This window comes from Podarcis bocagei (assembly GCF_964188305.1).
Source record: "Podarcis bocagei genome assembly, chromosome: 1".
NCBI classification, from domain to species: domain Eukaryota; kingdom Metazoa; phylum Chordata; class Lepidosauria; order Squamata; family Lacertidae; genus Podarcis; species Podarcis bocagei.
Window position 1 is genome coordinate 62,652,998 of NC_138125.1, and position 13,044 is coordinate 62,666,041.

The 13,044-nt window shown below is 39.7% G+C and overlaps 1 protein-coding gene across 4 annotated transcripts in view; it reads left to right on the forward strand.

Annotated features, from left to right (window-relative positions):
- NELL1 (neural EGFL like 1) overlaps positions 1-13,044 on the forward strand; it is a 379,279-nt gene that overhangs the window by 208,801 nt on the left and 157,434 nt on the right. For 3 of the 4 annotated variants that reach the window (XM_081164499.1, XM_081164502.1, XM_081164501.1), the window contains exon 13: positions 8,769-8,894. The exons of the other annotated variant lie outside the window; for it this stretch is intronic. In XM_081164499.1, the coding sequence (XP_081020625.1) occupies positions 8,769-8,894 (126 nt within the window). The remainder of the gene's footprint in view (positions 1-8,768; positions 8,895-13,044) is intronic. 4 annotated transcript variants of the gene reach the window in all.

Genomic DNA, 13,044 nt, shown 5'->3' on the forward strand with positions numbered 1-13,044 from the left:
GAAGCCAAAGTAAAGTGGTATGTCTTCAACATTTTGCCAAAAGCCATATAATGAACATGCCAGGTGTTAGTCATTGGACCTAGTTATTATTATCATCATCATTACTTTCATTTCTATACTGATTTATATTTTTTAGGGAAAAAATCTCAAATCTCAACCCACATTAAAACATCAAATAAAACAACCCAGAATAAAACATTACTGAAGACAGTAAAAGTATATATTAAAAATAACATAATTAACAGGAAACTAAAATATTACCTTCAAGATTTCAAAATAAGGCATTACAAAGGAGGTCAACTACAGAATCTACATTTAATGCAGCAAAGTTGACTAAAAAAGGGAAGTAAAATATAAAATGCACATTTAAAACATTGTAATTAGCAAGAGAATAAAGTATTATTGTAAGCATAGAACATAGCTGCTGGTGTTGCTCCCAGTTCTGCCAACGGTGGTTAATGGTGGGCAGCGGCTATGGAAGCTCAGGCTTGATGACCTGAGTCTCCATTGGGTTTGACAAAGCTAACTTCTCTGTAAGGAGACTGTTGTTGAGAGCAGCCTCAGGGCATTTCCTCATCCAATGGTCTGTTACTAAAACCAGACTCTTATTCAGGTATGTTACCAGTTCACTAAGATTGCTTCTGAAGCTCTTATTCTGGGCTTTGGGTGCCGTTGCAGCTGCAGGGCAGACGGTGTCACTTTGGCTTAAGTTCTGCTCCTCCTTCTTCTCCCCCACTGTCTGCTTCAATGATCCGAGGCTTGCCATGTTTGTAGGAGGGACCAGCAGCAGTGGGGGCAGGAAAGGGCAAGTGGGTGATGTTTGTGGCAAAGGATTTGGGAAAGCAGGAAGGGCAGCCAAAGAGAGAAGCAACCACATCCCTTGTTGATGTAGAATGTATGAGTCAGAGTGAGATTCTGCCATAAGGCAAAAACTGCTCTTCTTAAATACCCTGTTCTAAGGTTTTCATATTGTTTACACACTCTGTTTACTAAACAGCATTATCATATATGCAAATTCTAAATATGTTTGAAAAATAATTTGTTTCAGACTGTCAGATGTCTTATGAATATATTATCAAGTATCCTAGTTTAAGTAAAAGTGGCATGTTTTCCATTAATGCATTTATCAAAATTCTGCAGCTATTCACTCTGGGTTAAGAAAATCTCCTTTCTGTTGAGAATGTGAAGTGTATATTTATTTCTTGATATTTTTTAAATAGCTAAATTCCAACAAATGTTAATTACTTGATTTTGTATATCTCTGTCTATTGCTAAGAGCCTTTTAAAGAAAGAGGTGTTCATACATAAATATTGAATAAGCAAAGAGCTTCAACTTCAGATTTGACTTAACGTGCCGCACATATGAAATTCAGCCTCCTGCTTCCTTGTTCTGCTGAACTGGACTACACTTGCTTCACCTCCACAGTTTATTCTTTTTAATTTTTCTGATAACAAAAATATTTCTTATCCATAAGACTAATGTGAGATTTCCCCCCACCTCCAGTCTCTCTTAATCTTTGCCGCACCACTTCTTCCCTTATGCCTGCTCTGTCTTCCTTCCTTTAAAAGCCCTGCCCCTTTGCTTCTGTAATTCTTGGTGGTTGTTTTAGCTCAATTTCTAAGCATGCTATTTTCCCAGACCCTGGGACTCTGTCTTACATCCTGCCAATAATATGTCATTTCTGGGCTTTTTGTAAGATTTCTCTCTCTCAGTCAAGTGGATATTTTAATTTTCTCACGGAAATTGCATTTTGAGGCAGTACTGAGGTACTAGCCGCACAGAAGTTTCCCAGTGCCTGAAATAAAGCTCCTATGCAGCCTTATAGCTAGAGCAGAACTTCCACCTGTCCGTTGTAAGAAGAGGTCCTCTAACTGTCAGAGCAGCCAGTTTTCTTTCCTGTGCAATTTGTCATTGTGACAGATCATTATGGGAAGTCTTTCCTTATTGGTGTACCCCCATTTTGTAAGGGTTCCCCTGAAAAGTACTATACTGGTTTGGTTGAAATGACTGAAAACCCCTAAACTGTTCAGCAAGTTGGGTGAAGATGTTCTAAGCCTTACTGACATAGATCTTCCCTCAAGCCTAGCCCTGGGGGGCGGGGGGAAGAATGAAATTTAGATTTACTTTCCCAAAGTTACAAAACCTAAAGAAGCTTGGGAAGGATCTTTAGAACATGGTCAATAGCTTAATGACTATATGGTCTTAGTGCATGGGGAATATTTTAATGACAAATTCTGGAGAAATGTCCTTTCTGACCAAAGAACTCAAATGTCAAAGTATATCCAAAGTTTCTTTAGGAAAAGAAAGAATCATGCACATGGACTTCAATATAATAAAAGAGAGATAATCTTACTTAACTATTTACCTTTAACCTCTTTGAGCAGAGTCTTGGATTTCAGAGTATGTGTACAGTTCCTTTCAGAAAAGAGGTATCTTTGGTTACCTGACTTGGGTGGGTCTTAGGAGACAAAGGGACCAGGGCAGGGGTGGGGTGGGAAACCACTAACCTGCAGGCCATCCTTCGCCCATCAGTGATTCAGATTTTCCTCAAAGCATGCTCACCTTCCCAACACCTGTGACATCTGGTGTGGGGCAGGTAAAGACAAAGCTGTCAATGCGCAATCAGGAACCTTAAACTGTGCTCCCAATTGTTCACTGGCAAGGGAAAATCAGGCTTTGGCTCTACTATCAGGTGATGAGTGGTAGACCTGAAGCCTCAGGTGATTTAAAGCCCCGTGCAAGCCCAATGGCAGCCAATAAGGTAGAGAATTGTGAAGATGATGGCCACAGTCAGTAATCAGGAAGGCCATCCCAGATACAGCAACTGATACTGAGCTGATGTCACAGTCAAGGAGTCTGAAAGGGAAATGGGAAGCATCCGTGATTGGGAAGTAGAGACCATGGTTTGGCTGTGAAAGTACAGTGCTGTGCTTATTGAAGTGCTGCCTGGGCAACCGAGAATTTCAGATTCTTAGAAGGGCATTAGGTGATAACTGGCAAGAAGGAAGAAGCCTTCGGCTGAAGCACCTAGTACAGTGGTACCTCGCAAGACGAATGCCTCGCAAGACGAAAAACGCGCAAGACGAAAGAGTTTTCCGTTTTTTGAGTCGTTCCGCAAGACAAATTTCTCTATGGGCTTGCTTCGCAAGACGAAACATCTTGCGAGTTCTTGTGAGTTTGTTTCCTTTTTCTTAAAGCCGCTAAGCCGTTAATAGCCGCTAAGCCGTTAATAGCAGCTAAGCCGCTAATAGCCGCTAAGCCGCTAATAGCCGTGCTTCGCAAGACGAAAAAACCACAAGACGAAGAGACTCGCGGAACGGATTAATTTCGTCTTGCGAGGCACCACTGTACTTCAAGTGACTTAGCTGCTGCTGGAACTGAAAGGTGTTGTTTTGGGTACCTGCAGTGTTCAACACTCATTGCCTTCTGTAATGGCCCTTTTTATTGATATCTGACAAGATGAAAGAAATTAACAGACAGTATGAGCTTCCCAATAGATCAGTGGAGCTATGCCAGCATGCAACACTGAATACTGATGCTCCAGTATTGTCTTTCTATTTCTGTTAACATCTGCTTCCTTTTTTATGGGAAGGTCAGGTTTGTGTGAGTGATAGCTATCAAATGATAAGCTGAACACTTGATAAGCATACTTTCATTGATGTGCTGATGAGGCTGTCTGGGACAGCAGAGACATGATAGCCATTTCATTCAGTTATCCTGCGATAAACATGGTTGTTTGAATTGGCCTTGTAGTATTTCAGATGCATGGGGAATATAGCTCTCTTTGGATGGCTGGTTTCCAGTTATTGTTGCAGTAAAGAACAAAATGTCAAGAGAATGAAAGCTGCCAGAATGCAAATATTAATGAAGTACCTCCACATCAGATGAATGCCGTCATCTACTATGCCATACTAAGCTATGTACTATGATGCAGTGATTCTCACTGAAAAGCTTTAGCCCCAGTGACTCCTTGTCATTACAGCAAACTAGCTTATGCAGATGGAAGTTAGTGATATGTGAAGCATCATTATGCTGTGTCAAGTTTCATTTTAAAGACCATAAGTAGAACATTTTTTATAAGAAAAGCAAACTACATCACCATTGCAGGGAAAGACATAAATCATGTATTTTTATCACCTCAAAAGACCACCAGAAGACAAGCTCTAATATTTCAAATGCGACAAGCAATCTACTCACATGAATCACAATTTGAGTTCCATTATAGCCAAAGTGATGTGTACCACATTGTGGTTTATGGATAGTGCTGTTACAATGTTGCAGTTTTTTTAAAAAAAAATCCTGGGCATTTAAACTTGTATATTTTTACAGATAAATGAAATAGCAACCATTACTTTACATTCTTTGATCTGAACATATCTTAGCAAAATTATTTTACTAGCAGAAAGTATTAGGGGAAAGGAAATGATGTTTGTTTTAAAAGTTATACTTTTATTTATTTATTTGGAAACCAATTCTATACAACCTAAAATCAACAATTAAATTACATTCACAACATTTATTAAAAACACACACCAAAAAACAGCGAGTCAGATTAATATATCAACATAGCTGGATCACCCCTCTTGGAGAGCCTGTTTAAAGAGCTCAGTTTCAAGCAAGCACCCAAATAGATGCCTGCCTCATGTTCATGGGAAGTGCGTTCCAGAGGGCTGGTGCCACCACACTTGAAGCCCTGATCTTGATACACAGAAGATGAACGTCGAGAGCTGATATTAACACCTGAGTTGGAAGAAGATGGTCTTTCAATATTTGGGCCCTATGTTGTATAGGGCTTTAAACACTAATGTGAGTTCATTGGACTGGACTTGGAAAAGAACTGGCAACTAATGCAGCTGTTTTAAAGTGGGTTATATGATGAGGGACTTTGCAGGCATCATGGCACCCAGATACCTGGTTGGTGAACCCCATTCCAAACCAGCCAATCTCTATATAAAGTGCACTGCAGTAATCCATTGTAGAGATTACCAGTGCTCGGACTGTCGTAACTAAACTATCCCAAACCAGGAACCTTATATGTTAGTTGTCACCTCTGTTGAAGCAGGCATTCCTAGCCACTGAAGCCAGTGGGGCATTCAGTGACAGATAGGGATTCTTGAGCACATTCAACCCATACTAGCAACCCCATCCAACACCGATAACTGACCTGTTTCTCTGACCTGGAAATGGTTCACCCAAAGAGCCAGTGGTAAAATACCATTGAAAGGGCATGATGATGATGGAGAAGAATGTGTGAAGAATTGAAGCTGAAAATTTTAGATCCAAGCAGCAAATGGAATTAGACCACTGTTTTTGCACAACTGTTCCCATAACCCCTGACCACTGGTCCTGCTGGCTAGGGATGATGGGAGTTGTAGTCCAAAAACAGCTGGAGACCCATGTTTGGGAAACATTGATTTATACCTTTGTATTCCATTTAGCCCAATACTTCCTTGCCATGGTCAATGGAACTTGCATTATAGTAACCATGCTTCAGATTCTGCACAATTTTTTTTAAAGAATGGGCATCTGCAGCTCAGTGGAAGAATTGCTTCAGCAGGTTGTCACCGTTAGTACTAGCCATTCACTGTATTTGTCTGCATCTCATTCTGCCCCACAGTATGGTGGGGTTGTGCTACTCACGTGACCTCCTTCCGGCTGAGTCATTGCTGCATACCAGAATGGAAAGTGGGAGGTTGGTGCAGTGGCACCAGCAGAGCCAATCCGGGGCTTCTGCTTGTTTGTGTGCACTTCACTGATATACCTGCCTTGCTCTTCCCCATCCCAGGATGCTGCAGTGGCTTGGATAGAATGGTGCTGTCTGATGCTAGCCTGGACTATGTCACCAAAATCCAGCGGGCAAAAAAGCCTATATATTGACAAAAGGCTACTTTTATGGACCACCATTTTTTACCTTTAAGCAGCCTGTAAATTTGCCTGTAGCTCTTCCTGTCCCATTCCTGTAGGGAGGAAAGCAAGGAACCTGAGATGGGAGTTAGCAACTGCAAGGAGCTAGAAGACAGTGTCATACATGCTCCCATGGCAGTGGACCTCGTTTGAAATCAGAGGTGTACATAATTAAAGGAAAACAATGCCACACAGAAACTATTCAAAGCTGTAGATTTTTACCCTTATTGCTATCAAAAGTTTAATGTAAATTTCACTGATATTTTTAATGAGTAATGGTATGTGAATATTTTATGAATAAAAATAAACTTAGAAACTTTCCCTTTTTTACTAAAAGAAAATGCTAGTTAAATCTGTAACATTCAATGTTTTTTCAGCACCCCCCCCCCTTTTTACTGACATGACTCATGTCTTTCAAATTCATTGTTGAAGCTTCAGACAAACATGGAACCTTGTCAGGTTAATTTTTAGATGGATATCTTACTAGTTCTGACATACTTCCTATCTCTCTTCCTTTACATTTATAATTCAGTATTATACATGATTAAACAAACCTTTTCAAAGGAATGAAATAAAAGCCTGCATTGTTTTTTAAAAGATAGCAAGCAGAGGAGTGTAAGCCTGTACTTAAAGGCAAGTGGGCCTCGTATGGCTGCAGAGCACTATGGTTTGATAAAGAGAGTGACTCTTTTTCCTTGCCATTTGTCTTTCAGGCTTTGACAGTCCCCCCATTTTTCAAGGGGATTATCATTCAGAAATAGCAAAAGCAAGGGGACTTGATCGCTCAAGGTATTTGTATCCCATCTTTTGCCTTCAAGCCATCATTTCAGATTCAGTCCAGACCACTCACTGATCAAAAGTCCCTGTCAGTTGACAGCTGCTTGGTGACCAGTGCAAAGTGATTTCGTTAGTTGCTCAAGCTTCCTACTTACTGTATTGATGTCTCTAGGATAGTAGTGCTCATGACAGCTGGTCTACTTGGCACTCAGCACACAAATACAGGATTGCATCAGCATGGAGGCAAAGCCCCTTTCATCATTTCTACTGACATGTAGTAGAACAAAGAACAATGAAGCTAGTTTGTTGTCCTTGTTTTACCTATTCAGATTCACATGGACTCTGTCAGACTTTCAGGGATATCTGTATTCACTCTAACCAACTAGAAAAAGGTATGTAACAGAACAGTATTTCCTTAACACCGATACTGGAATAATAAGAAATGTAAAACCGAAATGACTCATGCAAATGCAGTTTATGTACCAGGAAGATCAAGCACAGCTGGACAATAAACTCATTTTTAAAGCAAAAGCCATCTGCATCCCAAATATTGCCTTTAGGTAAATCTTAATGCAGGGGTTCCTAAGCTTCAACGCCACCTGTCCAAACCTGCCCCAAGTGTAACTGAAATAAAACGGAGGCAGATGGTGCACCTTGCACATAACAGTTTTGTCCCTGATGGGGTGAGCAGATCAAAGGAGAATAGTAGGAGCTGGTCTACCCACAATATGCTTTAAGGCACCTATGGGAAAGGGATCCAAGAGAAGAAGAAAAACACCTGTGAATAATAGAATTTTTCCCATAATTGTAACAATGCTCTGCATTTTTAGACTATATCATACGTACTCCCAACTTTGGCAACTTTATCTTCTTCAGTAATTTGAATGAGGTCACGTGTGCATATTATTAAGAAAAGGGAGACTTTGTATTCTGTTTGCTGCAAAACCTATTATATTTGGAATGAGACGTAGGGCTTATGACTGATAAGAGGGATAAGTAAAACTCCCCTTGGATTTTTTTCTAGAGTCCTTCCGCTGATATAAGAATCAATCCAGACAACATTTTGTCTGATGAGGATTCTTAATGGTTGTCTCATATTTTGATGTAACTGTACTGTTACAGGCAGGCTGTTTTATTGTGTACCATAAAACTTTCTGGGATTTTGTATTGTCTGATAAATAATGGTGAATACGTAAGTGCTTAATGGGGAGTGATGAGTATCTAGCATGTGAATCATGTGCATCCACCCAGATTGGAACTGGGACAGAAGCTCTTTGATAGTTTTGTCTGAATCTACTGTGTGTCAAAAGGAACTGAAGGAGGAAGCAGTTTGCAAGTTTTGAAGCTTGATTAGAGAGCTGGCTTGGGTTCTAGCTGCATTGTTTTGGTGTCTCTATTCTACCTACGCATATAACCAGGTGTATCAAGAAAGCGCCATCTGCCTTCATAAGTGTCTTGGGTCACAATGCTTTCACAGCTTGACTGGATGGATCTAGCAAGAGGCCACCTCTATGATACAGAAAGTAATCTCTCCTCTGACAGAATAGAGCTAGGGCCATAGTGAGAAAGGGTTTCCCCAGCACACTTGAGCTACATTTCCTCCAATCATGTTCTGAAAGGGATTATTCATTAAAAATGGAGAAGTAGTTTGCAGAAACATAAAAAGTACTAATTGTACTAACTCAGGTTATTACTCAGGATACTTGTCCCCAAGGCTGTCCTCCAAAGTAGGCCAACCTTATAAAAGGTGATGTTAAATATCAACTTCTTGAGGAAATAAGTTCACAGGCCTTTTATTGAAATCAGTGTGCTGAAAGAATACATGTCTAATTTGTAATTGACTAATTTAACCTTTCTCTTTAACTCTTCACAATTTTGGAATACTCCAATTGATGAGTAATTACTTTTAGGAGTGGTGGTCAGGAGGAATGCCCACAAAGTTAATGGCAGAATTGTAAATGTTCTGCTTTTTGTGGATATATGTTGGATATTTTTATATAGTTCTGTCATATTACAGTGTTGTATTGCTGAAGATGTGCAACTGTGCAGCTGAATGCAATCTCATGGGGTGTTTTTCCCCCCTCAGATATTGATGAGTGTGCTGCTAAGATGCATTATTGTCATGCCAACACAGTGTGTGTTAACCTGCCTGGATCATATCGCTGTGATTGTGTCCCAGGATATATCCGCGTTGATGATTTCTCATGTACAGGTAAGCTCTTAATATGATCGCAGTAACACCATGAGACTTTATTAATATCTAATGGTGTTCATTTGGAAGCAATGAAATATTCTTCATGTTGTATGAAGGCAATAGATTTATTCCTTGAGGGACAATACATCCTTGAAAGTTGAAGAAATGTTTTCTGAGAGTGGGGGGAAAGTTTTCCTATGTTTATAGAAAAAGGTAAGAATTTAAAATCCAATTGTTTAGACTTTTCTATAGTGGTGACACCTCATTACATGGTTCTGCAGTATATACACAGGTTATTTCTCTTCTTTGTAAATGCTAAATTTACTGTCAGGGAAGATGGAGAAGAGAGTGCTTGGACTGAGTCAGTTTCTGCTGCTGCTTCTCATCCCACCCTCCAGTAGAGAACAGGAGCAGAGGAATTTGTTATGGGGTACCAGGTCCTGGTGTGGGGTACAGAAGCCTTTTTGCATTTGTGATGGAGGTGGTTGGCACATGGAGTATACGGCATGTGATTATTTATTTGCATGTACTGTAAAACTGACCTAAGATTTTGTTTGAATAGCCATTAAGGGAATAATTTTGCTTGTTAATTGTTGAGAGTTAATATTTGCTTAATTCTTAAAGAAGAATTGAACAATAGGAAACAAATACAATAGCTTTAGACATAAAAGTCAGTAATTTTTTAATCTATCAGTAAAAAAGCAGTAATGAGAAGTCTTAGGAGAGCATTAGTGTTTTAAACTAATATCTGCAGGTGGTTTGTTGGAAGATTAGGAAGACAAATAATATGTATTTCCCCTAGAATTTGAGAAAACATTGTTCTTGCCAGTACCTGAGAAGATAACTCCTAACGGTTGTCTTAGGAAGGCATGGAGAACTTTTAAGTTTTATTTCTTTTGTTTTGGGGCAGTGAAAGGCACTGTTTCTGAAATAAAATTAGCATTTTAAAGGGCTGCCTCTCTTTTCACATGAAAATGTGGTCAATACAAAAAACAATATGTGAGTGATTATTCCAGAATTTGTCATGTTGTGAATATATACAATCCATAGGGCAAGGTCTTAGAGAATAAATAGGGGCTTGGTATGGAACAAAAAAAATAAAGATAAAAAATTGTGTCTTCAAGGGATGAGGATTAAGGTGCGCAGCAGAATTGGATATATTCCAACCTTGGATCGATTCAAGATTACAGATATGTACAGATGACTCACGACTTGCACAGGGATTATGTTCTGGGGATTGCATTTACTGTAAAGCTGAAATTGTGTATTGCCTTCCCTACTTTTCTTAAGCCAGTGAGGCTGGTGCAGTGTACCCGGGTGATGTAGGAGGGGTTGAAGAGGAATGCTGGGAGGTGACAGCACTGAGTCCGTCTCTGGGATAGAACTCCTCATCTGTAACTTTGCTCCCCCTGCCCCGAGGTCCAAACACAGTCCATCCCAACCCACTTGGCCTCTCCAGGGTCATCAACAAGCAGCTCCTCTGAATTCCCTCCCAGCCCCTTCCTGATCTGACCAACCTCTCTGCAATGTGTATTCAGGATTTATGAGAATAAATTTGAGAGACATAATGGCTTCCATCCACTGCAAAAGCTTGCTTCTTTATTCCTGCCTACTGCTTTCTAACAGTTACCAATTTATATTATGACTTTTACTCCTTGACCCTTGGTAACTAAGCTTTCTTCAGAACTTTTCACAAGGGGCATCCTTAAAGTATTATATATAAATATATACACGTGTGTGTGTGTGTTTCTGTTGTATCAGAACTTTCATGTACATGCAGTCTATTTTTATTCCTAAATATTTTTTTACTACTGACTTTTCATTTTTGAAGAACTACATCTGTCTTTAGAGATTAATTTTATAGCTCATCATTCAAGTGTATTTTGGTGTGCTTTTGTGCTACAGTGAATTGCTTCTAACCTTCATTTCCCTGTTGCATCTGTTATATGAATTCGCTAGATTGTCTTTGGTAGGCAATAAAGAAATCTCTAGATTCTCATATCTATAAAAGAATGAGTTTCATATGGAGAGCAGAGCAAGTGTAGACTGACCTGGCACAATTTTAACAAATGGTCTGTGAAAAAATAAACAGTGATTTGCCAAAGGTCTCCCTGGAGCTACAAAGACATCTGAAAGCTTTATATAATTGCATTTTCAGTACAGATCCAATAGTGGGTATTAAAACCCTTTCATGCTTTTGTGAACTGTCTTTGTATAGTGGGAAAGGGCTATTTATTCAAACTGATAAGTTCTCAGTTTGTCTCAACCTGATCACACAATAAAGGCTTTTCTTCGTTTCAAGTATGTACATTTTCTCTAATTTGGAAAAGACCGAAATTTTCTAATTGAGTCCTTTGTGTTTTGTCAGAATGCAATTGATTATAATTCACCTAAGACTGCAGTCTAATTTAAGAAATTCATTGTGGGTATGTATTTATCCACTGTTCTCAGTTGGGGGAAAGCGTTACTAAGTAGAGATGTATCCCCTTTGTGGTGGTTTGGTGCAGAAAGAGGGAACAATTGAGTTTCAGCCAGGTGACCTGTTTAGGCATCTTTCAGGGTGATGGGCTGGCCCTGAGGCTTGCAATCTGTGTGGTGGAGTCCTGGGCTGGGGTAGGCCATCCACCGGGGACTATGGAGCCTTGGGCAGTTGTGTGTCTGTGTGATACAGCAAGACCTACCTACACACCTTCACAGCATAGCCCACGGAAAGTGTTAGCTGGTACAGCCTTACCTTCATTTCCTTCAGACAGGGTGTAGTGCAAGCTTTTACTTTCTGAATGACCTTTTTTCAATAAATTTGGAAAAGGACTTTTGCCTTTCTTGTATTTTGTGCCTTTTGCTGGGAAGCTGAACCAGTGCCTGACCCCGTAATAACCTACCAGTTTACCTGTTGGCTTTCTGTCTGTGTCACGGTAAAGTGACATAGAGTGGGGCAGTCCAGTAAATAAGGAAAGGTGATCCTCCTCCTTGGATCCCTTCTGGGGACTGTTCCCGGAAAAGGAGGTGGTGGCAGCTTACTAGTGTTTGGCTCATGTTTTGCAACCCCTTTGCCTGCCTACCCCTCTCCCTGCCAGGTCTTGCCAAAGCTTGGATGACTGGTTGGGGGGGGGGCGCGGATAGCTCACGTGAATGCTACACAGGGGTTTGGTTGCTTAATGGCTGCAGTTTTACCTTAAATTAGAGTTTGCTCCCAACTGATAGTTGTTTCCCTCTGCAGGTGTTTTCATTAGTTTAAACTTAAATAAAGTGGCCTTAGTTCAACTCAGCATGTGCATCTGACTCTATTCAGCCTTCAGGTTGCATACAACCTTCCTGTTTAGGGCACACTGAATTTTTCAACTTTCAAATTCCAAAAATAGTCTGCACAGATTGCTTCTGCTGAAAACAGGTAGATCATAGACCATTTTAGGGGCTGAAACTAAATTAATTTGATGAAGGACCTTAAAAGTATGTTTTTGCATGTAAGGAATTCAAATCTATTACTGGACAACATTTAGCTTGGTAATCTACGTTTGTTGAAGAAGCAGATAAACTGCTTTTGGAAAACCAAAGAATTTTAATTTTACTTTCTGATAATGATAATGATAATAATAATGAATAAAAATAATATTAATATATAATGTAACTGCAAGTATTTGGCATTCATTTTTAATGACGTCTGTGCGATTTTACACACATTTTACTTACCAAGCAAAACTAAATTATATAATTTTAACAAAAATATCTTTGAGACACCTTATTTAGCAGCCCTCATTTATCCCTTTCCTCTCCCCAGCGGACTGTACAGGGTCCTGACTGTCGGTCCTTTTGAGAACCCCAAAGCCACTTCCCGTCTCCCTACTCAGAGCAGTGAATTGTTTGCTTTTTAAAAGAAGAGCTCAATAAGCATTTAAGTGGAAAAATGTATAAGGCATCCTAAAACATTTTTTAAAAGTAGTCTAAAGCCTGACTTCCTCAACACTGGAACTAGGTATGTGCATAATTACAGACCCAAAGGTGTTCTCATCGTACAGCAGAAAAAAGCAAATAAACTCTTCTAGGTAAGTACTTTTATTAAAGTATTAAATGTCTTGCATGTGGTGGTTTTATTCTGCTATTCCGTTCTTTACGTAGGCATAGTAGTAGGCTGCAATAATGCAACAAGAATGAAATTTTCAGAAACTCA